The sequence below is a fragment of the Sus scrofa genome, chromosome 6 (genome assembly GCF_000003025.6).
Source record: "Sus scrofa isolate TJ Tabasco breed Duroc chromosome 6, Sscrofa11.1, whole genome shotgun sequence".
NCBI lineage: Eukaryota > Metazoa > Chordata > Mammalia > Artiodactyla > Suidae > Sus > Sus scrofa.
Window position 1 is genome coordinate 120,382,648 of NC_010448.4, and position 27,213 is coordinate 120,409,860.

Consider the following 27,213-nt stretch of genomic DNA (forward strand, 5'->3'; position numbering starts at 1 on the left):
CACAGCCACAAGACACAGGATCTGAGCCACATCTGTGACCTACATCACAACAACGCCAGATCCTTAACCCACTGAGTGAGGCCAGGGATTGAACCTGTGTCCTCATGGAGACTAGTCTGGTTCATTACTGCTGAGCAGCCACAATGGGAACTCCACATTTCTGTTGTTTTAAGCCACCCAGGTTGTGGTACTTTTGTTGCCGCAGCCCCAGGGAACTAGTACATGTGAAAATCCAAGATTTGCCCTCTGAATGAGAACCATGTCATGTGCACCCCACGGTGATGGAGGAACATGCTTCAGAGTGCTTTTTCCAAGAGCCAACCCTTTACACCCATGCAGAGTATGTGTGCATGTGTGCACGTGCTCATCCATGTGAAGGTCTGAACATCTGCACACTTTCTTTGCTTTGGTCTTTCTAGTAAAGCCGAAAAGAGGACCATGAGAATTTTATGGCCGCTTTTCCTGTCAAGACGTCCCCCTAAAAACATTTTTCTTTGAGAATATAGATTAGCAAGTTTTACTCTTGGAAATGGTTCACTGTTGGGCAGAAACGAAAGCACTTTTATTCCACAACTTATTGAATTCTGATTGCTGGGGTAAGGCACGGAGTTCTGAGGGCAGGTCCCATCCTCCTCCTGTGATGGTAACCTCACCCTGGTGCTCCCAGCCGTCCCATCACACCCTCCCTGGTCACCAGCTCATGAGGCAGCACTTGTCTTCAGGGTCCATCCCGAGAGGTTCTGCTCTGACAGTGGCTCCCATGCTGACCAGAGACAGCCTCCTCTCAGGACTGAGGTTCTTTGCTTCCAGGGCTCGGGGCCCTTCCTCATTAACAACTGAGGGAGGGGAGGGTGGTTTTCTCTGCCCTGGACCCCATGCATGACATCAACCACCCCAAGGGCTTCCCTTTGTCCTTTCCAGGCTGTCAGGTGAGACCAACCACAGTGATGGTTAGTTCTTTAGAAAAGAAATGTACCTGGAGAAACATCCCTCCTGATGACCTGGGAACAAATTGGTAGAAAGCAGCATAATATGAGAAGTAATTCTACTGGATATTAAAATGTTATACAAACTCTAAGAATTAAAACACTGTGGTCCTGACTCTCCTCAGCAGATGGTTGAAGCAGAGGGGCTCCGAAACAGACCTCAATGCACAGGACAACCTGCCCTGTAATAGAAATCCATCCATGGGGATGGTCAGCTTCTTTCATGATTGGAAGAGGTTTTGCTAAATGAAGGCAGACAGAAACCTACTTTGAATATATACCAGAATAAATTTCAGAGAGATTAAAGAGTTCAGTGTCACACATTAAACTATAGAAAAATGAGAAGAGACTAGAGATGAAGATTAATTAGTCTCTGCTCAGTGAAGGTTATTTTATTTATAAAACCGGTCAAAAAGATTCCAAAGCAAAGGACTTAAATATTTCACTGTGTAAAAATCATGAAAGGTCTTACTCGTTAAATGAAAACCACAAATAAAAGCTAAAGGCAAGGGACAAACTGGGAAATCGTTTGCAAAAAATTGGGCAGAAAATGATACTCCTCTGAATATACCAAGAACCCAGTGGAAAAATGAACATTAACTCTAATGAGATTAAAAGAAATATCTAGTAAAACAAGCCATTTTCTCTGAGTCACATGAACAGTGATTGCTTTTTCATGAAATGCCTTTTGTTGGTGAGGTCACAGGAAATTTCCTACAGTCCTGCTGGGGGATGGTACCATTTTTCTGTAAGATAATCCTAAGAATTCTGTTTTTATTTTCAAATCTACTTGTGAATTGATTTTACCATGTAGTTTTAGAGCAATTTTCCCTTTTTTTTTTTTTTTTTAAGATGAGGGTCATCTACTTCCTGTAATTTTTAAGTCACTGACGTTGTTTTAGAAAACATGGAATTCAGCAAAAATGGCTGTTTCACTCTTGCAGTGTTTTTGTTGTAATGCTATCCAGCTTAATGGTGGAGGCCATGCTTGGCTGTTTTGATGATCCAAGCAGTGTCTGAACAGCCTGGGCATCTTGCTGCCAATCACTGGCAAGAGCCCAGTGCGTGTCACACTCACCTTGGCACCCTGTGGCATCTAATGTCCAGGAATTCCTCACTTACTCTTTCTCCTCTGGCAGTTTTGTCTCACCTTGTGTCAGTCCTGGCCCAGAGCAAGTCCAGGAAAGTCCTGAGGACATTCCTCCAAAGGTCATCCTTTCCTCACAAAGGCCAGCAGGCCAATGGCCCCCATGCTGGATTTTGTTTTCTTTTGTTGAATTTTAATCACATGTATCATCCCAGTTGAGTGAAATCTTGGGAGATCCCAAACGATGTAACACATTGAAATGCTCATATGGGTCTGGCAAAAATTCAGACTCTGAAATCTGGGTACGTATGTTGCTTTTTGAACCTTTCTTTCAACAAAATAGAAGATGACCTAATGACATGGAATTCAAAACATTAGCATTTTTCTGGACAAAACAAGGGTCCTGAATTCTAGCCTGTTCCTGGTTCTGACACCGAAGTCTGCTCCCTTCGTTAAACAGGAACCTAAACGAGGGGTTTCCAAGATCCAGACTCATCTCCCCAAGGCCCCTGCACCCATGTTATCAGAAGTTCTGAGGAAGCATCAGAAACTAACCATTTCTCAGCCTGCAAGCTGCAGTTGCATAGTGCCCTGTCTTAACCCAGCTGCAATCCCCTCAGTGGGAATCCCCGACTTTGGGGGCTCAGATACTGACCACCTTGTAGAATGGGATGAGGTAGGTGGGGAGGGGGAGGGGTGTTACTGTGGGGCTGCCTTGGAGTGTCCAGAGGGGGAAAGAGAGTCACACCAAGTGTTTGCTTTTAGTTTTGATTTTATTGTTTTTTGAATTATCGTACAGTAAAGTTGACTTCTATTTCTTTTTTTTTTTTTCTTTTTTCTTTCTTGGCTGACCCTTAACATATGGATTTCCCGGGCCAGGGATCAGATCCAAGCTGTGCCAAAGCCAGATCCCTAACCTACTGTGCTGGGCCAGGGGCCGAACCTGTGTCTCAGGGCTCCATATGGAAACTCCAAAATTGACTTTTTTCTTTTGCTGTCTAGCTGTATATAGTTATGGATAACCTTCACAATTAGGGTATAGAACAGCTCCACTTCCCTGGGCAAACCTCCCTTATGTTTTCCTTTTATAGTGACACGCTGATCCCCTATTCATACCCCTGACAACCACTGATTTATTCTCTATCACTATAGTGTTGTCATCTCACAAATGGGACTCATAACCCTTTGAGGCTGACTTCTGTCACTCAGCAGCCTTAGAGATTCATCTGTGTTACTATGTGTATTAAGAGTGCCCCAGAGGTCCCATTATGGCTCAGTGGTAATGAACCTGACTAGTATCCATGAGGACGTGGGTTCGATTCCTGGTCTCGCTCAGTGGGTTAAGGATCCAGTGTTGCCATGAGCTGTGGTGTAGGTTGCAGACGTGGCTCAGATCTGGTGTTGCTGTGCTGTGGTGTAGGCTGGCAGCTGTAGCTCCGACTCAGCCCCCAGCCTGGGAACGTCCATATGCCACAAGTACGACCCTAAAAAAAAAAAGAAAAAAAAAAAAAAAAGAGTTTGCCCCTTTCTGCTGCGGTATAGTGTTCCCTTGTGTGAATATACCACCATTTGTTACCTCTTCATGCATTGAAGGAGATTTCGGGGTTCGCAGCCTTTGGCTTTCACAAAGGCTCCCACTGTGAACACTTGCATATAGGCTTTCGCCACACTGGTTTTATCCTACAAGAAAGATTTGATGGAAAGAAAACCCAAAGAGAGGAAAATCACGTGTCTTTGAGGACAGAGCTTTCTCCCTCTGCGAGTGGCTATAAAGATTTACTTGTCACAACCCTGGCAAGACAAGGTCTGAGAGAGAGCAGGAAGTGTGTCCTGAGTGTCACCTGGAAGTGAAGGCATCAAGAGACATTTGTCTCACAGACTTTTCTGGAGTAGCCTCCACCTTTGCCAGAAGTAGGCATCTTAGCAGTGAGTGTCAAGGGGGAACACGGGAGCACAGGGTCCAGAAGGGGTGGGGGTGTTGCAGGGTTTGCTGAACATGCTAGAGAATTAGCTGAAAATTGGTGAGTGCGTGTTTCTGGTCTGCATGGCCCCCACCCCATGCCAGTGGAGAGATGCTGTCTTGGTGGTGGAAGGCCAGTGAGGCGGCACTTGGGTGTGGCTCAAGGCCACATCTTCACCCCAGAGATGACACATGGCCTCTCAGTACCCTCAGCTTTGAGCCTGTTACTGGGTAAGGGCTCCCTGAGTCAGTTTGGTTCTACAGACCTAATTCTTTAATGACTTAATAGTCATCGCCCCAACTCATCATGGCTGGGCTTGCTAAGGCAATGGAGATTAGGTCTAGGAATTTAACCACCTGGAAATTTCTGAGATAAAGAACCTCAGTTGACTCTCAGCAGAGAAAAAAAAAGGGAGAAGAAGAGAGGTGACCGGTGAGGTGAGGAGACTGCCAGAGGCTTCTCTGTGCCCATCCTGCCCTTCCACTGCTGTGTTGGAAATTTTGAATGGACCACAGAATGTCAATTCCCACGTGGTTGGCTGAGTCAGCCTTCATTCAGGGTGCCTCCAGTCGTTAGCCCTGCCCCTGGCCTTGGTATCACTAGTTCCCCCTCTCCTCCCATGTGATTGGCTGAGTCAGCCGTCAGTCAGGGCACCTCCAATCATTAGCCCTGCCCCAGCCTTTGTATCACCATTCCTCTCTCCTTATGTTGTAGTAATTTCTACAGTTTTCACTAAAACCAAAGGATGGATTTGTTTTGATGACAGCATAACCTGGACAGGTGTCTACTTTTCCAGTTAGGTCAGCGGACTGCTGTCTGCTAATGCCGTAGGGACCGCCTCCCCCAGCATCTGCAGACACCAGCGTGTGCTTCCACACTTGGCCCCTTAGGTGTGAGAACCTGTTTATTCATTATAGCTGCTAACTGGTTCACAACCTCCTGTTCTGTGCCCTTGCTGGAGTCCCTTGATGGATTAAGTTGTTGCATCCCAGTTATTTTTCTTTAGTTTCCAGACTTGACAGCAGTGAGTTGTGTCCTCTTTGCTCAGCATAGAGAGGAAACAACCATTAATGAGGTTGTGAATAGACATTCTTTCCAATGTTAGTAGTACCAAAATAGAAGTGTTAAAAAAAAAAAAGTTGGTACTGCGAGCTAATCCTTATGGAAGTATTGGCCTTTTTTTAAATTATTGTAAAGCCGGTCACCATGTTTAGAATAATTTTGAAATGCAATAATAATGAAATGAATAGGCAGTAAAGACCTGTATCCGAAATTTCAGGCTAGAGTAGCTTGTGTATAAGGCATGGATGTGTGAGGAGAGGAGGAGATTAGAATAGCAGGTCTGGGCTCAAAGTTTTATCTCAATAACTTCCTGTTACTGCAGGCAAATCCTCCCCTTCTCCACCTTCATCTCCATCATTTATAAGGGGCTTGGACACGGTGGAACATGGTGTGGAGGTCCCTCAAAAAACTAAAAGTAGGAGTTCCCATTGTGGCTCAGTGGTTAACAAATCTGACTAGGAACCATGAGGTTGCAGGTTCAATCCCTATTCTCGCTTAGTGGGTTAAGGATCTGGCGTTGCTGTGAGCTGTAGTGTAGATCGCAGACGCGGCTTGGATCCCAAGTTGCTCTGGCTCTGGCCTAGGCCTGCAGCTACAGCTCCGATTAGACCCCTAGCCTGGGAACCTCCATATGCCATGGGTATGGCCTTTGAAAATCCAAAAAAAAAAAAAAAAAAGAACCCTAAAAGTAGAGTTTCTATGGGATCCAGCAATCCCACTCTTGGGCATATATCCAGACAAAACTATAATTCAAAAAGATAGATACACCCCTGTGCTCATAGCTGCAATATTTACAATAGCCAAGACATGGAAACAACCTAAATGTCCACCGACAAATGAATGGATAAAGAAGATAATGGTATATATACACAATGGAATGCTACTCAGCCATAAAAAAATGAAATAATGCCATTCACAGCAACATGGACAGACCTAGACATTATCATACTAAGTGAATAAGTCAGAGAAAGACAAATATCATGATATCATGTATATGTGAAATCAAAAATATGATGTGAATGAACTTATCTATGAAATAGACTCACTGACATTGAGAATAGATTTGTGGTTGCCAAGGGGAAGGGAAGGTGGGGAAAGGATGGAGTGGGAGTTTGGGGTTAGCAAATGCTAACTATTATATATAGAATGGATAAAAGCAAGGTACTACTCTGTAGCACAGAGAACTATATTCAATATCCTATTAAAAATATAATAGGAAAGAATATGAAAAGGAATGGAGATCTATATATATATATATATACACACGCACACATACATATAACTGAATCACTTTGCTATACAGCAGAAATCACAACATTGTAAATCAAGTACACTTCAATAAAATAAATTTAAAAAAGAAAAGGACCTTATTTCAAGGTCCTTCTAGTTTTAAGCAGAGGCCTGATCTGAGTTTTAAGAGAAGCAGAATTCAAAGAGAAGTCGGCTTTTTCTCTTGGGTTATGTCTTTGTCTCTTGGTTGTTACTTTGAAGTTTCTTGTTTTCCTAAATGTCTTAGACCAAAGATAAGGCCTACTGAAGTGAAAGAAAAGGGAATCATTAATTGTTCTAACTCCAGGGAGTTCCCTTTGTGGCTCAGTGGAAATGAACCTGACTAGTATCCATGGGGATGTGGGTCTGATCCCTGGCCCTGCTCAGTGGCTTAAGGATTCGGCATTACCATGAGCTGCAGTATAGGTTGCAGACATGGCTTGGCTCTGACGTTACTGTGGCTGTGGTGTAGACTGGCAGCTGTAGCTCTGATTCGACCCCTAGCCTGGGAACTTCCATATGCCAGAGGTGTGTCCCCCCCCAAATTGTTATAACTCCAGCTGTCAGTAGATTGATGTTAACAGGAGTTTCTGATCATTGAATGAGTTAGTTTTCAATTTCCATGTAACAAAGTACTGCAAATTGAGCAGCTTGAAGCATCACATACTAGAGTTCCCATCATGGCACAGCAGAAATGAATCTGACTATGAACCATGAGGTTGTGGGTTTGGGTTTGATCCCTGGCCTCATTCAGTAGGTCAAGGATCCGGCGTTTCCATGCTGTGGTGTAGTTTGCAGGTGTGGCTCAAATATGGCATTGCTGTGGCTCTGGCATAGGCTGGCAGCTATAACTTCAATTAGACCCCTAGCCTGGGAACCTCCATATGCCAAAGGTGTGGCCCTAAAAAGCAAAAAAAAAAAAAAAAAAAAAAAAAAAAAGAGAGAAAGAAACATCACAGACATAGCATCTCACAGTTTCCATGGGATGTGGTCTAGGCACCACCTCACTGGGTCCTCTGGTCAGAGTCTCACAAAGCTGCTGTCAAGGTGTCAACCAGGGCTGGCCTCTCATCTGAGGCTTGGGAACCCTTCGAAGCTCATGTGGTTGTTAGTGGAGCTCATTTCTTTATAGATGTAGAATTCATGGTGGCCTGCTGCTTCTTCTGAACCAGCAGGATAATCTCTCTTCTAGCCTCTAGAGTCAGAAAAGACCTAAATCCATTTTTAAATGGCTCTCCTGATTAGGTCAGGCCCACCCAGCTACTTTCCCCTTTGATTAACTCAAAAATCAATTGATTTGGGACCTTAATGACATCTGTAGGATTCTTTCACCTTTGCCATAAAACATCACCTAATCATGAGGGCGTCCTGCCTACACTCAAGGGGAAGGGATGGTATAGCACCTGTGTCCCAGGGAGTAGGGTCTTGGTATTCATTCTGCTTAGCACCCTAAAGATGTTTTTTCTCAAACAAACTTGTCATCTGTTGTGCTTTGCCCCACAGTGTTATAATTATGGCCACTGGCTACAGCGCAAAAAAAAAAAAAAATGCCTTGTGACAGTCCCTTAAGATATGTCTGTGTCCCTTTCTTTCTTTGTGCAGACCTTATCCGGATTGCCAGACCAAGACACCTTCTACGATGTGGTGGACTGCCTGGAGGAGCTGGGCATTGCGGCCGTGTCCCAGCGGCACTTGAACAAGAAAGGGACTGACTTGGACTTAGTGGAGCAGTTGAACATTTATGAGGTAACAGGAAATGCCTCTTGTGTTTTTTTCTTTTTCTTTCTTTTTTTTTTTTTTTTTAGGTCTACACCTGCAGCATATGGAAGTTCCCACGCTAGAGGTTCAATCAGAGCTGCAGCTGCCGGCCCATGCCACAGCCACAGCAATGCCAGATCCAAACCACGTCTGTGACCTACACCACAGCTTGTGGCAATGCCAGATCCTTAACCCAATGAATGAGGCCAGGGATTGAACCTGTGTTCATGAATACTTATTATGGCTGAGCCACGATGGGAACTCCCAGGAAATGCTTGTTGTAAGGCATCATGCAGCTTGGAAAAATGTCAGAGGCAGAAGTAAACATACTTCAGGCCAGGGGTTCTGAGTGTGGTGTGACTGCTTCCACAACATCTGGAAGCTGCCAAAATTCAGGTTCACAGGCCCCACCCAGACCTGCTGAATTAGAAATTCTGAGGGTGGGCCCAGATCTGTGTTGTACAGGACAGGTAATTCTGAGGCACACTCAGAGGTAAAAACTCCTGATCTAGGATAAATTTGGCAGCTTGCTTGCTTATTAATTGATTGCTATTTTATTGTAAAGAATATGCATTTCTAGGTCAGTAGATGTGGGAGGCATAGAGATCATGTTTCTTGTCCTCAGTAGGGGTGGAACTTCCTGCAGGGCTCTACAGAATTTGTAGGGTCCAGTACAAAATGAAAATGCAGGGGGAAAGTGCTATTAAAGATACTAAACTTCTTTTACTTTCTTCTGCCTTCTCTATCACCTCATCATGGTGTTATTTATTTGCTAAAAGTATGTACTCTGTGAAGAATATTTGGAAAATACCAAAAAGTTTAAGAGAGAAGAATCACCCATGATTCGATTACTGACCATGGTTAACATTTTGGTCTGTTTTTCTAGCTTTTTTTGTATACATAGGTACATGTTCTTAAGTCTGGAGATGATAGTCTGTATTCAGTGTCATGGACTGAATCTTTATTGGTAGATATGTTGGAACCATTTTCTTTTGTCATTGAATCTTCTTCAAGAATTTCACTTTATTAAAAATGTAATATCCTGTTTGAATGCGAGTACCATGATACAAAAAGCCACTCCCTATTTTTTTTTCAAATTTATATTGCTTCCAAGTTTTTGTAATTATAAATGCTGTTATGATGAAGAGCTTTATTCATAGATTTTTTTTGTACAGCTAGAGTCCAAGAAGGGATATTTCCCAGCTAAATGACTCTATTGTGATCATCACTGGATAGAAGTGGAGAGACTGACATGTAACTCACTGTTTTCTAAAAGTTACTATCCTAGTAAGTGACAAGCTGAGGAATAGAATAGAATTATGTTTGTATGCTCGTAGGAAAAATCAGTGGCAACAGAGCCAGAGATAAATACTATCAGAGCTTAAAGCGTCCCACAGCTGGCCAGTTCTTTGTGCCCTGCTCTGGACATCTTCTCTTCTAACCAAGCCTCATTCATCCAGTTATCTGCTCAGACTTTCGTGTTTCACTGTCCCTGACATGTGGCATTGGGAAGTCAATCGGTGATGGAGGAGCATGTTGTAATGGCTCCTAAAGGACAGAATAAGTAAAAATACTAAAGCTGGGGAAAGGGAGGGACTCAAGACAGTTGGCTTACATGAAGGTAGAGAAGGACTTTTCCCAATACAGATACCTCTCTTCCTCACCTCTTACTCCTGATCAGAACTCCAATCTCTAAGACTCTGCTCTACCAGGGGCATGTATGCTCAAAGCTTTGGATTCTATGTGCTCAGCATCTATCCGAAGGTATCAACATGCATGTGAATTTCCCATTAGTGAATCAACTGGGAGAGAATTTTGAAAAATAGCCTGAAGGAGTTCCTGTCATGGTTCACTGGTAATGAACCTGACTAGCATCCATGAGGACGTAGGTTCCATCCTGCTCCACTTAGTGGGATAGGATCTGGTGTTGTCATGAGCTATGGTGTAGGTCACAGATACAGCTTGAATCCTGCACTGCTGTGGCTGTGGTGTAGACTGGCAGCTGTAGCTCCAATTCGACCCCTAGCCTGGGAACTTCCATATGCCACGGGTGAGACCTTAAAAAGAAAAGAAAAGGAAGAAAGAAAAGTAGACTGGATACCTTCCCTAGGTGACTACTTCCTGTTTCAGGCACACTTTCTCTCCAGCCTACCTGACTCTCAAGCTATCTCCCCATCTTCCTCCTTCTGTTTATGTCAAACTTTTCAAAAGATGTTCTGTGTTTACAATCTTCCTTTTGTCAAATGGCATTTGCTTAATATTTCAGCATTAAGTACATATCAATCATAAATGTCACTCAAAGGAGTTCCTGTTGGGGCACAGCAGAAACAAATCTGACTAGTATCCATGAGAACTTGGGTTTGATCCCTGGCCTTGCTCAGTGGATCAGGGATCCCGTGTTGCTGTGGCTGTGATGTAGGCTGGCCACTGCAGCTCCGATTCAACCCCCAGCCTGGGAACTTCCATATGCCGTGGGAGCAGCCCTAAAAAAAAAAAAAAAAAAAAAAAAAAAAAGTAATAAATAAATAAATATAATTCAAAAAACAACAAAACAAATAGCCATTGTGATGGTTAATTTTTTGTGTGTCACCTTGACTGGGCCATGGGGTGGCCAGATATTTGATCAAACATTATTCTGTGACTGTGCAGGTGTTTCTGGATGAGATGAGCACTCAGATGGTAGACTGAGGAAAGAAGATTGCCCTTCTCCATGTGGGTGTCCCTCATCCAGTCTGTTGAAGGATGAATAGAACCAAAGATTGACCAAGAGAGAATCTACTCTCTGCCAAGTTGTAGTGAGCTGGGACCTAGGGTACCTCTTACCTTTGACCTCCAGCTGGAACTAATGCTGTTGGCTCTTATGGTTCTCAGGCCTATGGACTACAGATCTTGAAACTTCTCAGCCTCCAGAATCATGTCAGTCAGTTCTTTAGACTAAATCTCCAGTATATTCTATTTTTTTCTGTTTCTCTGGAGAACCCTAATACACTCACATATTTACGAACTAAAATATGACCAGTAATTAGAAAATGTCCTTGGTAGCCCTCCTTGGTGTCATCAAACCAACTCCTAGCACTATTCCTTTGTGTTTTTTTTTAAATGGTTTTGCAGTTCCCATTGTGGCTCATCAGGTTATGAACTCAACTAATATCCATGAGGATGTGGGTTTGATCCCTGGCCTTACTCAGTGGGTTAATGATCCAGCATTGCCTTGAGCTGTGGCGTAGGTCACAGATGCAGCTTGGATCTGGCGTTGCTGTGGCTGTGGTATAGGCTGGCAGTTGCAACTCTGATTTGACCCCTAGCCTGGGAATTTCCATGTGCCACAGGTGTGGCCCTAAAAACCAAAAATAAATAAATAAATAAAAATAGTTTTGCCTGAACATGCCTTACTCTGTGAGCTAACACAAAGAATCAGATTATCAAATAAGAGCTGATCCATCTGAGAATTTGCTCTCTATGACAGAGCTATCTATACTCATCTACCTAGGCTAGTCATTTCTAGGACAAACAGGTGCAAAGAAGCAGGGAGAGATCTGGGACATTCCATGTGATTTCCAGGTCTTTTATTTGTGCATCAGGCATGTGCTTTCTGACCCAGAGCAATAGACAAGGTCTCCAAGTGTGGTTCGCCTTGCCCAGCGAGTAATATTCAGTTATGAAGCATCGCTACTACATAGCCCAGAGAATCTTGGCTTATAGATCCATAAATTCTGGGTTTATTTAGTATAGATGATCCTTAGCCTGCTAAGAGCATTCCAGAAACAAGAACTTTCACACTAGAAAATATCTTCAGGCTATTTATTATGTACTCTAGTTATTAGCATATTTACAAAAAATTGGATGGAGATATTGCCTTCTTTCCCCAGAAGCATCACTCCTACAAAAGGAGTAGAGGGTCCATAGATCAGCTGATTTAATGCCTTCCTACCAGTCTGTATCCCTAAACAAAGTATTGTTTAATTTTGTCTTTTTTATAAATGGAACCATACCATTTGTGTCCTCCTACGGTTTCTCTTTTGCTTTTTGTTTTTGAGACTTAACCATGTTTTTACGTGGAGTTCCAGTTTGTTCATTTTCACCACTGATGAATAAATCCCAATTTATTTATCTGCTCTTCTCTTGATTGATGTTGGCTGGTTGCAGTTTTGTTGCCATGGCAACGCTACCACAGAGTGTTCTTATCCTTTTCTTTGTATGTGTTTGCAATACTTGTTATGTTAAGTAACAATTTTAGTCTTGCTTTGTAAAAATATTTGGATGTTTTTGTTCTTTTTCTCTGCCCTTGTCTCTGGTCTTTGATTATTTGATAGAATTTCCTTGGGAAATGCTGTGGACCTGTGATGACAATGATGATGAGGTGGAGGCAGAGGAGGAGTGTGTGTGTGTGTGTGTGTGTGTGTGTGTGTTGTATACTGGAGGCAGATCTTTGGTAACTGTTTTTTTTCCATGAATATTGGTCTATTTAAATTCCCTATGGTTTTGGGGATAAATTTTACTAAATTATATTTTCCTAAGATATTAGCCATTTCATCTTGATTTTTAAATTGCTTACTAAAGAAATATATAGTCTCTTATGAATGTTTTTAATATCCTCTCTTGAGAAGTTATTTTCCCTTTGTTATTTATTTATTTTTGTAATTTCTCCCATTTTTTTTCTCTAGATTAACTTGTGGCTTGTGTTTTTTTGTTTGTTTGTTTGTTTGTTTGTTTTGGCTTTTTAGGGCCGAACCTGTGGCATATGGAAGTTCTCAGGCTAATTGAAGCTACAGCCGCCGGCCTATACCACAGCCACAGCAGTGCAGGATCTAAGCCACGTCTGTGACTTATACCACAGCTCACAGCAATGCCAGGTCCCCAACCCACTGAGCAAAGCCAGGCAGGGATGAAACCCAAATTCTCATGGATACTAGTGGGATTTGTTTCCGGCACTGCGCCACGACGGGAGATCCCATGGTTTGTCTATTTTGTTGTTAATTTTGATTTATGTATTTTTAGTGCTCTTCTGTTTTTTAAAAATTCAAAACATTTTTGTCTTTATGGTTGCCTTCTTTAATCCTCTTTCAGTTTACTTGTTTTTTTTTTTTCTGGATTTTTAAGTTGATATTTAATTTATTTCTTTTTATCCTCTAAACATCCTTACTTTCCTGACATATAACCCACTTGATCATGACGTGTTCTATTTTTTTTTGGGGGGGGATGGGGTGGGGTGGCACACCAGTGGCATATGGAGGTTCCCAGGCTAGGGGTCTAATCAGAGCTACAGTGGCCAGCCTTCGCCACTGCCACAGCATGGCAGGATCCGAGCCACATCTGTGACCTACACCACAGCTCACGGCAAAGTGGGATCCTTAACCCACCGAGCGAGGCCAAGGATCAAACCCTTGTCCTCATGGATACTAGTTGGCTGTGTTTCCGCTGCGCCACAACAGGTACTCTGAGGACCTAGATTTTAGGTCAGCCTCAATGAATTCCATTTTATGGTGCCATTTTGATAATTTTTTACTTTTCATTTAAACTTTCTGTCTCCATCTTTTTGGACAAACAGCAGTTAGACTAGATTTTACTTCATGCACTCTCCACACACCTCCCTCAAAGGCAGTTGTGAGCTGTTTGATCCTTGGATGTCTGAGGTTAGACAAAAGAATTAGAAATATCTAGACTGTGTTTTATTCCCTCACCTTATCAACTCAAATGTGGGCTTAAGAAAAAGCTGAATCAATACTTCAGGTCAGAATAAGTTCAAATACTCTAGAATTTTTATATCTAGAAATGAAGAAAAAATAATTGGCTAATAACATTTTTACATACTGTCCTTGGTTAGGTATCTAGTCATTCTCAGACTTTCTCCAGAGAACTTTCCCCTTTAAGGTGTTCACACTGAGGTGATAAAAGTGATTAACCAGATACATAATTTCTTTCTTAGTTCTTGCTGTTGTCCTGCAGAGGGTCCCATGAGGAAACAGGCTTTCCAGTGAGATTTTGCAATAGAGATTTTTTTGAACTCTTATCAATTCTTACCTTAAGCCTTCCAAAATTATGTCTGCCTGGTCAAAATATTATTAAATTGTCGTCCTCTATTTGGGAGTTTGTTATGAAATGTATCTGGCATGTAGTTTTCACTAAATCGATCTTATCTAAAAGCTAGAGCTAGAGGAAGTTGGAGATGGAGCACATAAAGGGAGGGTGTACTCCTGGGAAACAGGTCATACATCTCAGGTACCCATCCTTAGAATAGGATGAGAGTAGTCAGCCTGGCCTTGACTCAGCAAAGCTCACCTTGCCATGTGAACACAGATGCCAACACTTTGGACCTAGGGGGACCACTGATTTTACAATAGCCAGGTTTTCTGTAGACTGGTGACGTCAATGCCAAATCCTGTGGTCAGCTGTCTGGGTCTTTATGTTACTTCTCTATTCTCTCACTTGTATAAGTTGTGAAATGTGACCAAGAGCACCCACCAGGCTAGAAAATATGCACCTTCATGGATATGGGACCATGTGACTCCTTGGGTGCCAAGTCAGAGGACCGCTGGACTTGGTTGGGCCTGGTCCGCCTGGGCTGCAAGAGGGCCTGACCTGCCAGTTCTGTTTGATGGAGGAATTTGTGGGCACCCCAGGCCCTTCATCCGAGGGCACGAGTTGTGGAAGAATGGTCATATTTATTGAGTACCGGTCATGGGAAAGGCCCTATCCTAGCTACTTTACATACATTATAGAAGCTATTCTTAACACAAACTTACAAAGGCAATGCTGTTGGCCTCATTTGGTGAGCAAGAGACTCTCAGGCAAGCAATTTGCTGCAGGTCATGCCTGGTCCATTAGTTGCACAGCCAGACACACAGAGGTCTAGTCAATGTCAACTGTGCTCTTCTGACTCTAGTTTTTGAGAAAGTAGGCATAAAAGAGTTAAAGAAGCTGGAGATACAGATGAATGTAATAGCCCATTGGGAAGCATTTAAAGAGGAACGTGGGCAAAAGCACAGATGGTGGGTGTTAACGTGAGGTAAGAAAGCCATGGAGTAGGATCCAGAATAGAGGAGATTTAGAGGTGGCAGAGCTGGGCCTTTGGAAAGGGCACCTCTCTACTAGGAGCAGGGCTAAAAGATACCTGGGAAGAGGGTGGGGGTGTGGGCTATGGTGCCAGTTGGCTCACGTTTCCATATGGAAGCCAAAGTGGCCACATGTGAGGCACTTATTCTTCTGCACAAGTATTCATTGCTTGTCAGAGGAGATTATTTAAAAAGTGAACTCTAGAGGTCCAGTCTATTTCTGGTCTAAATTTTTGTGACCAGCTCGCAAGCTGGCTGAGCTGGTGTAACTTCAGGCTCCACCCCCACCCAATACCAGGCTTGGAGGGTTCCCTAGGAGCCATGGGGCCTGTGGTAAGGCCTCTCAGAAGACCTGCCAGTGAGGCCGGGTCCTGCTCACCTAGAGTGCGTGGCTCCTGCCTCTCTCCTTGCTTTGATCTTCTGAGCACCCTCATGGGGTTAGCAAGCTCAGGAACAGTCAGGAAACCCAGGGCTTCCGGCTGCTGGGCTTCAGGAGAGACCACACCTCCTGGACTAGAGAAGAGCAAAAAGGAACCTGGGGGAGATGACTCTGGGAAGGGCAGTGCTGGGCTCCAGGGTGAGGAGCCCATTGAATTATAAAATATTTCTCAGACCTTCTTGTGACATTGACTGACCTTATTGTATCCATTTAGGAAAATACTCAGTGGAGAGCATCTTTTCAGTTTGCAGATTGCTTGGGATGCTTGTGGTTCTGATGACCTTGCGGAGAAGCGAGTGGGGGTGGGGCTAAGAAAGGCTGTTAAGACTGACCTTGCACTGGGCACTCTCTGCTTTTCCAGGTGGCGCTGCGGCTGGAGGACGGTGATGAGACTGCCGAGCCGCCCCCCAGCGGGCGCAGGGACCGGAGGAGGGCCAGTGTGTGTGGCGGTGGTGGTAGTGGCGCAGGGGGTGAGTCCCGGGGCCTGGACCGCAGGCGGAGCCGAAGGCACTCGGTGCAGAGCATCAAGAGCCCTGTGTCGGCCCCGTCCAGTCCCTGCTCCCCATCAGCTCCAGGCTTCAAGACCAGTCAAGTGCAAGATCTCCGTGAAAAGTAAGGCTTTACCCAGTCATGAACAGGGGCACAAGAAAGCGGAAAAGAGGGAGGGAGGCCACACCCCCCCCCCACGCGTGCCCCTGACCATCCTTGGCCCACCTACTCCCTGCCTCTTCTCTACCATTCAAACATCACCCCAAATTCCCCTAGAACCTTCCAGGACTAAGTGGTTCTGTTTGTGCAGATGTGTGCAGATTTGATCTTACTAACCCCATGAGCTGGTCTTCACCCACTTGTGTTTTATATTATTTAGTATCACAGTTAATATCTATTTAGAAAGCTGTGGTTTATCAACTGGAACAGAATCCAAAACACAGAACTTTGGCTTAGAAATTAATGGTAGTCACTATGAATGTGAGAGTGTTAGAATCTAAGGTCCTCATGACAACACATAATTGAGGTTGCATTAAATAGAGCAAATACATACTTTCATATAATTTCAGTAAATGATAATGCCATCGTTTATGCAGTCACTCATATAGCACACATTTTTATTAAGTGTCTGTTTTAGGCCAGGGCTGTTTGAAGCCATGAAGACAAATACATGGAAAAGGTATGATCTCCATTCTTGTGAACCTTACATCTGAGCTGGGAGAAAGTCAGAATGAAGGAAGGACCTAAAAAGAAATAGAAAGATTGACAATCCCATGAGACATTATAGATGCCAAAATAAAAAGCTTGACAAAAATCTGTAGACGCTCAGAAGTGGTTCCATAAAACAGGTACAGCAAAAGGATGACCATGCTGTTCTGGGGTCTAGGTCCAGTTTTGTCTTTCCAAATGGATGCTATCAGTGCACTAGGATAGTAGGGTTCTGAGGACTAGTCTGTGCCAGCCAGGTCTACTGGGGCTGACTGATACACTGATTACCTGTGCACTGCTTCCTGCTGCTGGTGGAAGCTCTACTCACATCATTGGACTGGAGTATTTTCCCTCATCACGGAGATCCACCTCGGAGCCAGATGTAGGTCAGGAGGCTGTACAGTGAAAAAGAGCATAACTCAGAATAAGTTGGATGACCTTGAGAGAGTGGTACAGTTAGATCTCTCCCTCTCCATCCCTATGGGGACACCTACTTTCAGCACTACCAGAAAGTGTCCCAAGCAGTCTGTTAGGCATGGGATCACTAGAGCAAGAACCAGCCCATGGCTTTGGTGCCTTCTATAGCAGAAGGAAGAGGAGGGCATGGTCTGTGTTGACACCCTTCTTCATCAAGCATTCTTCCATCTACAGGTTTTCCTATTTCTAAGAGTCTTTGTATAGCAAGCTCTATTTTAGTAAGAAGAAGACCAATGCTTCTGAACAGATTGTAGAATGAGAAATCTACCATGAACATTGTACTGTGTGACCTAAGGTCTTCAAGAAACACAGGCAGTGCTCACAGGACCCTGGAAGCTCTCTGGAACACCTCTTCTAGCTAATCCCTTGAGAAATTAGCATGGAGAAAATTGAGGAAAATGTGCACCATAGGCTGAAAAATCTGTATGTAAAACCACCAAAGATGCTGAAGATAGGAGTTAGGAGACCTTGTCAGTAGCACCTGGTGTTCTTTCGCTCTGACTTGTGTCATGTTTGTTCCTGTTCTGCTTCTTGCTCTTGCACATTTCAAAGGTCCCTGTATTGTGGGTTTAGATGAAAACACCTTGTAACATGTTGGCAAAGGTAACAACAGTGGGGTGGACCATCCTGGGCACAGTTCATGGTTTTGAGGCTCCAGGCTTGGTGGGATCAGGAATGAAAGGCCATATAGATGCTTTTCCAAATGCTCCTGTCTCAATGTTTTCAAATAGGACTGATTTGTCATTTTACCAAAATTAGTATTTTAGTGGAAATTTCATAGCATTTAAGAACAATCTACCTTCCAGCTTATAAATAAAGAGAATGATTTTCAGACGGTGATTATGAAGTAGCTTCATCCATGAAGCTGTTGGAGGGACTTTGTCCTTTGACTCCCAAAGGACAGCATAATTTTGGCAGATTCAGGAGGATAGAGGGACAGGGTGATGAGAAGCAAATTGGGAAATAATCCTTGCTCTCATAGCTTAGTCACCTGCTCAGCATCTGTGCCTCAAAACATTACCTTAGAATCAGGAAATTCATTGTACTCCGTTCCCTGTAGACCCTGAAAGACACAGACGGATGCCTGACCTAGATTCCTCTTCATCTGTGTGAACATTCTGGCCCTGCTGACTGCTCCCTTGTAGCAACGCGCCTGCCTACGCCACATATGCGGAATTTTAGGCTGGATTTTATAACTCAGTGTCCCACCTAATGCCAAAACTTTTGAAAAGAAGATAGAACTGTGTTACTGGTTAGAAAGAGATCCCTGTGGCCTTAAAATGTATATGGCACTCTTCATTCATACAGTACTTTTGTATCACTTGAATTGAATTCTCATGACTATCCTCTGTAGGGTCCAGGCAGGACAAGTGTCATTATCTTCACGTTACAAATGAGAAAGCAGGGGCTTGGTGCCTCATGATGAATCCCAGGACTAGGGGGCCTCGCTCCAGGTTAAATCTAAGTCTTTGACCTTGGCTTCTCAGTGTCAGATCTATAGAACCACTTTGCAAACCACCATTCTTCGCAACATGGTCATATTGAATAGGAGTTTCACTTCTGACTTTTTAGGGAAGAAATTTGATTTACATACCATGTAGCTCTATTTTTATTCAGGTAAATATAAAAATTCAAAGAGAGTCAAACAGGAAAAAAATACCCAGGTCTTCTTATAGACCTAGGCCTTCTAGGCTGAATGCTTTAATTCTAAGGCTCTAAACTCTCATTGCTTCGCTTTAGTTTCTGAAGAAGTAGAGCTCTCTGCCGAGAATTTATCAAATAATGTATGAGTTTATTGGTTGTCTGCCACCTCAAAGTACCTTTGCGGACTGTGTGTACCATAGTGAATTTCATCTTTGTAAGTAACTTTACAGATTTGAGGAGTTACTGTTGTGGCGCATTGGTTAACGAATCCGACTGGGAACCATGAGGTTGTGGGTTCGGTCCCTGGCCTTGCTCAGTGGGTTAAGGATCCGGCATTGCCGTGAGCTGTGGTGTAGGTCGCAGATGCATCTCGGATCCCGAGTTGCTGTGGCTCTGGTGTAGTCTGACAGCTACAGCTCCAGTTAGACCCCTAGCCTGGGAACCTCTATATGCCGTGGGAGCGGCCCTAGAAAAGGCAAAAAGACAAAACAAACAAACAAAAACTTTACATATTTGATTGGAAGGAATAAAAATATTGGCACTTTCATACTTTATGTAGGAAATTATTTTTAGCATCTAATCAGCAGAAGAGCCAGTGTCTCTGGTTTAAATTGTCATAGTGTATAATGTAAGGATTAATGAGGCTTCAAGGTTGTCTAGCCCAGAGCAGAAGCCCTTTCTGAGAGCATTTTCTCAGACTCTGCCCTCCCTAGGGCACCCCAGTCTATCCTTGAACTTGTTGGCTTGTTAAGAAAGTCATCTGCCCTAAATCTGGCCCATAATGTGACAGCTTTCTTATTGCCTAGCATTTCATTATATAGAGATTTCCCTGTGACATTTCCCGGTTCATCCTGCTTCTTAGCTCTGTCCGCACACACTACATCCTCTTCCAGCTCTGTGTGTTCATCTTTCTGACAGTGAACATTGCATGGGACTTAATATATAAACTTTAAATTTCATCCTCTTGGTTTCCACACAACATTCCAACCCATAGAGGTAATTTTGAACCTCATTCATTTGCTGATATTAGCAGTTGTGCCATCCAGCTTTCGGTCGTGTGTATATTTTAAGACACATGGAAGAGTGACCTGGCGGGTAGTGGATGATGACAGCAGGTTGGGAGGGGATGGTACAGACTGTTCCCATGTGCCTCAAAGATGAGGGTTGGAAACATTCTCTGTCAAGGGCCAGATAATAAATATGTTAAGCTTCCCAGGCCAGACAGCCTTGGTTGCAACTATGCAACTAAATTCTGCCTTTGTACCGTAAAAGCAGCCATAGACAACAGGTAAGTGAATGCGTATGGCTGCCTTCCAGTGAACATTTATTTATGGACACTGATTTTTGAGTTTTACATGTCATGAAGTTCTTTAGATTTTTCTCCCCCAACCGTTAAAAAACGTGACAACCATTCTTAGCCAATAAACTGTACCAAAATACTTGGTGGGCCTGATTTGGCCCATAGGCTGCCCACCCCTGTTCTAAGTGGCTGAGTTTCTTGAAGAAGGTTGGAGCAGGGGTGTAGTCTGGAGTTGGCAGAGGGGATTATGTGGGTAAGAGAGAAGAACCCATCATGACATAGGAGAGGGCTGTTAGGGAACAGCATCCTAAATTCAGAGTTAGAACAAGGAATATTCCACGAAGACATGGAAAATGGAGTTTCTGCTGTGGTGCAATGGTATCAGCAGCGTCTCTGTGTCGCCAGGATACAGAGTCAATCCCTGGCCTGCGCAGTGGGTCAAAAGGATCTGGTGTTGCCACAACTTCAGCATGGGTCGCAACTGTGGCTCGAATTTGGTCCCTGGCCCAGGAACTCCATATACCGTGGAGTGACCAACAGCAAAACAAAACAAAACAAAACAAAACAAAACAAAACAAAACAAAAAAAAAAACAGGAAAAAGGAAAAAAAGACATGTAGACCGTTTGCTGTTGGGTACTTGTAAGTTCCCAGTGAAGGACTGAAGGGGCTGGAGAGGGCAGAAAGGATTCAGACTAGGGGACATACAGATCCACTAGGGAGGGGAGGGGATTTAGTGATGAGTCCAGGAAGGGTTGGGCTGCTTGGGAGGTGGAGGCTGGCTGGGATCAGTCCCAGTGGTTCCATAAGGTAGTGGTTCTCAACTAGAAGTGCTTTTGCCCCTTAGGGGACACTTGACAATGCCTTGATTCATTTTTGGTTGTCATAACAAGAGCCAGAAGTGCTTTTGGCATCTGCTGGCTGAGTCCAGCAATGCTTCTAAACATTCTACAGTGCAAAGGACAGCCCCCCACAACGAAGAATTATCTGTTCTTGGAGTTCCTTGTGGCTCAGCAGGTTGAGGATCTGGAGTTGTTACTTCAGTGGCTTGGGTCACTGCTGTGGTGTGGGTTCAATCCCTAGCCTGACAACTTCCATTTTTCTGTTCTAAAATATCAGTAGTGCTAAAATGTCAGCCCCGCATTAGAGGGAAACAAGTAATTTGTTGTCATATTCACCTCCTTCTTGGGGTGATGTCAAGGCAGGGAGTGTTTTGACTGTTGAAAATAGGTAGAGATTAAGCCCTTGTCAGTTGTATCATTTGAAACTATTTTCTCCCATTCTGTAAGTTGTCTTTTTGTTTTCTTTTTGGTTTCCTTTGCTGTGCAAAAGCTTTTCAGTTTGATTAGGTCCCATGGGTTTATTTTTGCTCTAATTTCTATTGCTTTGGGAGACTGACCTGAGAAAATATTCATGATGTTGATGTCAGAGAGTGTTTTGCCTATGTTTTCTTCTAGGAGTTTGATGGTGTCCTATCTTATATTTAAGTCTTTCAGCCATTTTGAGTTTATTTTTGTGCATGGTGTGAGGGTGTGTTCTAATTTCATTGTTTTGCATGCAGCTGTCCAGGATTATCAGCAATGTTTGCTGAATATACTTTGTTTTTCCCATTTTATGTTCTTGCCTCCTTTGTCAAAGCTTAATTGACCATAGGCGTCAGGGTTTATTTCCAGGTTCTCTATTCTGTTCCATTGGTCGGTCTGTCTGTTTTGATAGCAGTACCACACTGTTTTGATGACTGTGGCTTTGTAGTATTTCTTGAAGTCTGGGAGAGTTATGCCTCCTGCTTGGTTTTTGTTTCTCAGGATTGCTTTGGTGATTATGGGTCTTTTGTTGTTCCATATAAATGTTTGGATTGTTTGTTCTAGTTCTGTGAAAAATGTCCTGGGTCATTTGATAGGGATTGCCTTGAATCTGTAGATTGCTTTGGGTAGTATGGCCATTTTTACAATAGTGATTTTTCCAATGCATGGACATGGAATATCTTTCCATGTCTTTACATCTTCTTTGATTTCTTTGATTAAAGTTTGATAGTTCTCGGCATATAGGTCCTTTACTTCTTTGGTCAGGTGTATTCCGAGGTATTTGATTTTGTGAGGTACAATTTTAAAAGGAATCTCTAGAATATATAAGCAGCTTATACAACCCAACGCAAAAAAAGCCAATCAATTAATGGAAAAATGGGCAAAAGACCTGAATAGACTGTTCTCCAAGGAAGATATACGGATGGCCAGCAAACACATGAGAAAAGGCTCAACATCGCTGATTATAAGAGAAATGCCAATCAAAACTACCATGAGATACCACCTCACACCAGTCAGAATGGCCATCATTAATAAGTCCACAAATAACAAATGTTGGAGGGGTTGTGGAGAAAAGGGAACCCTCCTGCACTGTTGGTGGGAATGTAAACTGGTACAGCCACTATGGAGAACAGTTTGGAGATACCTTAGAAATCTATACATAGAACTTCCATATGACCCCACAATCCCACTCTTGGGCATCTATCCGGACAAAACTCTACTTAAAAGAGACACATGCACCCGCATGTTCGTTGCAGCACTATTCACAATAGCCAGGACATGGAAACAACCCAAATGTCCATCAACAGATGATTGGATTCGGAAGATGTGGTATATATACACAATGGAATACTGCTCAGCCATAAAAAAGAATGACATAATGCCATTTGCAGCAACATGGATGGAACTAGAGAATCTCATCCTGAGTGAAATGAGCCAGAAAGACAAAGACAAATACCATATGATATCACTTATAACTGGAATCTAAGATCCAGCACAAATGAACATCTCCTCAGAAAAGAAAATCATGGACTTGGAGAAGAGACTTGTGGTTGCCTGATGGGAGGGGGAGGGAGTGGGAGGGATCGGGAGCTTGGGCTTATCAGACACAACTTAGAATAGATTTACAAGGAGATGCTTCTGAGTAGCATTGAGAACTATGTCTAGATACTCATGATGCAACAGAACAAAGGGGGGGGGAATTTTAGTATCACTATCAATAATCTTGAATCTGTGAAGATTTTTAAGTAAAGTTACTACAATTAAAAAAAAAAAAGAAAGTAAGGTAGCTTTCTTAAACTCTGTGGACCTACCTTAATTACTCATGGGCATGGGTCAGAATTGGCTTTTTTTCTAGAGATTATAATTCTCAAATTTCTACTGCAGATAGTATGTAGTACTTTTTCATTTTGGTTTGGTTTGGTTTGGTTTCGTTTTAACTCCATTTAGCAAAGTTTTGCACTTCAGATTCTTAAGGCATATACTGAGCCCTCTTGAAGAACCAAACATTTGACTAAATCTCATGATATTTTTGATAACCAAAATGCCCAGCATATCCAATTCTAATCAGTTTGACTTCTATCACATCCCATAAAGTTGACATAATGGAATGTGACACCGGCACATAACAAAATGGCAAGACAGAACAATGGTTGCGTAAGAGAAGGTGTGCTCTTCTGCAGCCGGGCTTGGGAACCTGGTTGGAGGGAGAGGAACAGAGGGGAGAAGTCCACCTGAGCTACCTCTGTCCATCAAGGGTTCACAGATGTACAGGTGGAGTTGAGCACTCAACTTGAGAAGGAGCAGTGGACACTCTTCCCTCCACTGGTGATGTCATCCAGGGAAGGTCAAGAAGTGAAACCATTAAATTCAAGAATTGCTGTTTTGTTGGTGTTCCCATTATGGCTCAGCTGTTTAAGAATGTGATATAGTGTCTGCAAGGATACGGGTTCAATCCCTGGCCTCCTTCAGTGGGTTAAGGATCCGGCCTTGCTGTAAGCTGCATCGTAGGTTGCGGATGCGGCTTGGATCCATGTTGCTGTGGCTGTGGTGCAGGCCAGCAGCTATATCTCCATTCGACCCCTAGCCTGGGAACTTCTGTAGGCTACAGGTATAGCTGGAAAAAAAAAAAAAAGAATTGCTCTTTTGCCCATAGATGTTAGATTAGGGGTAAAAATAAGGAAAAAAGACTTACTATGTGTTGCATAGAAGTACTGGTGCTAATAGATTGAAAGTGATAAGGAAGTAAATAGACTGATGGGAAATTAGGGGTTGTGATCAGACCTGGAGCTTGCATTTGGGAAGGATTGGGCACAGCAATTTGACCTATAGACATGCCTGACCCTCCATTAGCAAAGGGAAGATATGGCCTGGCCCCACTGGTCCTAGAAGGGGAACCAAGAGGGACCACGCCTGGGTGGTTGCTGGCCACAGGTACTGACTAGGTGAGAGCTGGCCCACCCACACTACAGGGAGGAATCTGGCGGGGTATGGCTTGGGGACAATGTGGACACCAGCAGCGAAACTCAGTCCACACCTGCTGGTTGAGAAAAGGCCTCAGATCCTAAGGAACAGAGGAGCCCTCAGTGTGCACATGTTCTCACCAGCATGGAATTTAGAATCACCCATTGCACAGGACATAGAATGCAGGTATTGAAGCATGGCAAGGGGGGCTCAGGAGGGGGAGCTTTGCTCCATTGCTAATAGCCATGAATTCATTTAGAAATGGCTCCTGGCACATAGTGAGAACAGAAAAAATAGCAACTCCTTATGTTTTCAAATAATATACTGAGTACTTACTTATCTGCTAGGCGCCACTGTTAAGAACTTCACTGTGCCAGCTCAATTTTTGACTCTCACCCCATGAGGTAGGTACCTTCAATATCTGCATTTGATAGGAGGAGAAACCTAGGCGCAGGGCATTGAAGTAACTTGTGCAGAGTCCCACAGCTGATACAAGTGGAGCTGGTTTTGAATTATGTGTCCTGGATCCAGAGTCCCTGCCTTTCACCATTTTATTAAACTACCTATTTTTCTCTCTGTGGTTCTGTAGAAATAAAACAAATATACTGGATACTTGGCAATTAGTAAACAATTGTCAAATGCACGTTGCCATTCTTGTATTAGTTTTGGTTTTTTGTCAGTACATTTAAAAAATTATTGCTTGGTGTTCTATTATAAGGATGTATCATAATACCATAATGCCTTCATTTTGCCATGGCTTGATTCCAGTTTTTATCCTAATACCAAACTTTCTGTAATGAACATACACACACACACACACATTTGTGCACATATATTAGTATTTTTTAGGAGGGATTCTTAGAAGTGGAATTCTAGATCAAAGGACACTTACCTGTATTAGATAGTGGCATCAACCACATTGCTCTCTAAAAAGCCATTTCAGTATGCTGTTCTACCATCAGCTTATGATTGACCATTTTCCCACACCATCACTAGCACTGGATGTTAAGAGTTTTTCAGAAGTTAATTCTGAAAAGTTAAATGTGGTGCCTCAGTGTTTTAATTTGCATTTTAAAAACTATTACTTGGAGTTCCTGTTGTGGCTCAGCAGAAATGAATCTGACTAGCATCCATGAGGATGCAGGTTCTATCCCTGGCCTTGCTCAGTGGCTGCAGCAGGTGCAGCCCTAAAACGACCAAAAAAAAAAAAAAAAAAAGTTACTACTGAGGTTGTTTATCTGTGATTGCTTTGTTGGCTGTTGACATTTCCTTTTCTGAGTATTGTCTGTTTATATCCATGGCTTATTTGTCTCCAAAGTGGTTTGTCCATTTTAAATGATATGCAGCTACTCTATTTTTAATATGGAAATTTTTAGATGCAAAAGCAGAGAGAATATAAGTATTCTTTATACATTATGGATATTTACTTTTGGACAGCTATGTCACAAATATTTTCTCCCTATATTGTAAGCTAATTTTTCCTGTAAGCTAACTTATGGCATCCCTTGATGTATGCATAAAATATATTGTTATAGTGTCCAATCTGCTTGTCTTTTCCTGTGCAGCTTTTAGGCATCATGCTCACTCAGAAAAGTGTGTCCTCTTTCTAACTGCAGTCTCTCTGTGTTGTCCTGAGGGAATGCTCTGCTATTCTTCCTTGACTCTCTAGGAGGTGAATAGTAGCAGCCTTAGTGATAGCAGGAACCACATTTGTGGGGCACTTACTTTGTGCTGGCTATTGTACTAAGCAATTTCACATGTGTTATAAATTCCGTGAAGAAGCTGGTACTATCCTTCCCATTTTACAGATGAGGAAACTGAGGCACAGAGAGGTTAAAGAACTTGCCCCAGATCTCACAGGTGATAAGTGATGCAACTGGATTTGAACCCAGACCAGATAGTCATAGTCTAGAGCCTGCCTTCAGAGCCAAACATCCCTGGAATTAGTCTCTGATCCTGTAGAATATGTTCTGTAGCAACAAGTTTTTCACTTTTGAGGATGAATTAGATTTGTTGAGAAAGCACAAAGTTATTCCAAGGAAATGTTTCCTGGAGCTTGGTAACCCTAATGAGTTTTATTGTTTATAGTCACTGATAGATTTTGATCCTGAGATAATCATGCTGATTTGTGTGTGTTTCTCATCAGTTGGCAATGAAGACAGTGCAGGAGTTCTGAAAATGTTTAGAGCAATAACTGCTAACACTGGAACAAGCCTCCCCAGTTAATCATAACTAACCAGTCATAATATTGACGGTGGGAGCAGGAAGGAAAGTATAGAGAACAAAAACTCCTGGTTGAGAGGACACCACAATTAACTATGTTATTGGAGGCTAAGCTGTCCTCACCTTTTGGGGACTCATAACTGATATGAACCAATTAGTGGCCCAGCGGGTGGTGGAAAGAGGGGAGCCAAACCTTGGAGATGAGCCTTCAGGATGGGAGCTGGAGGGAGGCTATTGGAGAGGATGTGGTTTTCTATCTTCCTGTGTGAGTAGGGAAGGGTGTTGGTACTTCTCCACCAGCCATGGGAACCAGTGGCAAATGGGAAAGCCTAACTATGAACCTGAGCGGGGTGGGTGAGCCCATCTTCCTCCATTTTGACAGGAAGGATGCTGATATTTTGGATGCCGAGTTCCAGGGCAGTGTTTTGCTCTCTGGTCTGTCTCATGCCTTGTCCACAGGGCTGCATTGCCAAGGCTTGGGGATTTCATTCCTTC

General features: G+C 43.1%; 1 protein-coding gene across 12 annotated transcripts in view; it reads left to right on the forward strand.

Annotated features, from left to right (window-relative positions):
* FHOD3 (formin homology 2 domain containing 3) overlaps positions 1 to 27,213 on the forward strand; it is a 549,164-nt gene that overhangs the window by 345,824 nt on the left and 176,127 nt on the right. For all 12 annotated transcript variants that reach the window (XM_021096278.1, XM_021096273.1, XM_021096274.1 and 9 more), the window contains exons 9-10: positions 7,968 to 8,111; positions 15,976 to 16,226. In XM_021096278.1, coding sequence (XP_020951937.1) covers positions 7,968 to 8,111; positions 15,976 to 16,226 — 395 coding nt within the window. The remainder of the gene's footprint in view (positions 1 to 7,967; positions 8,112 to 15,975; positions 16,227 to 27,213) is intronic.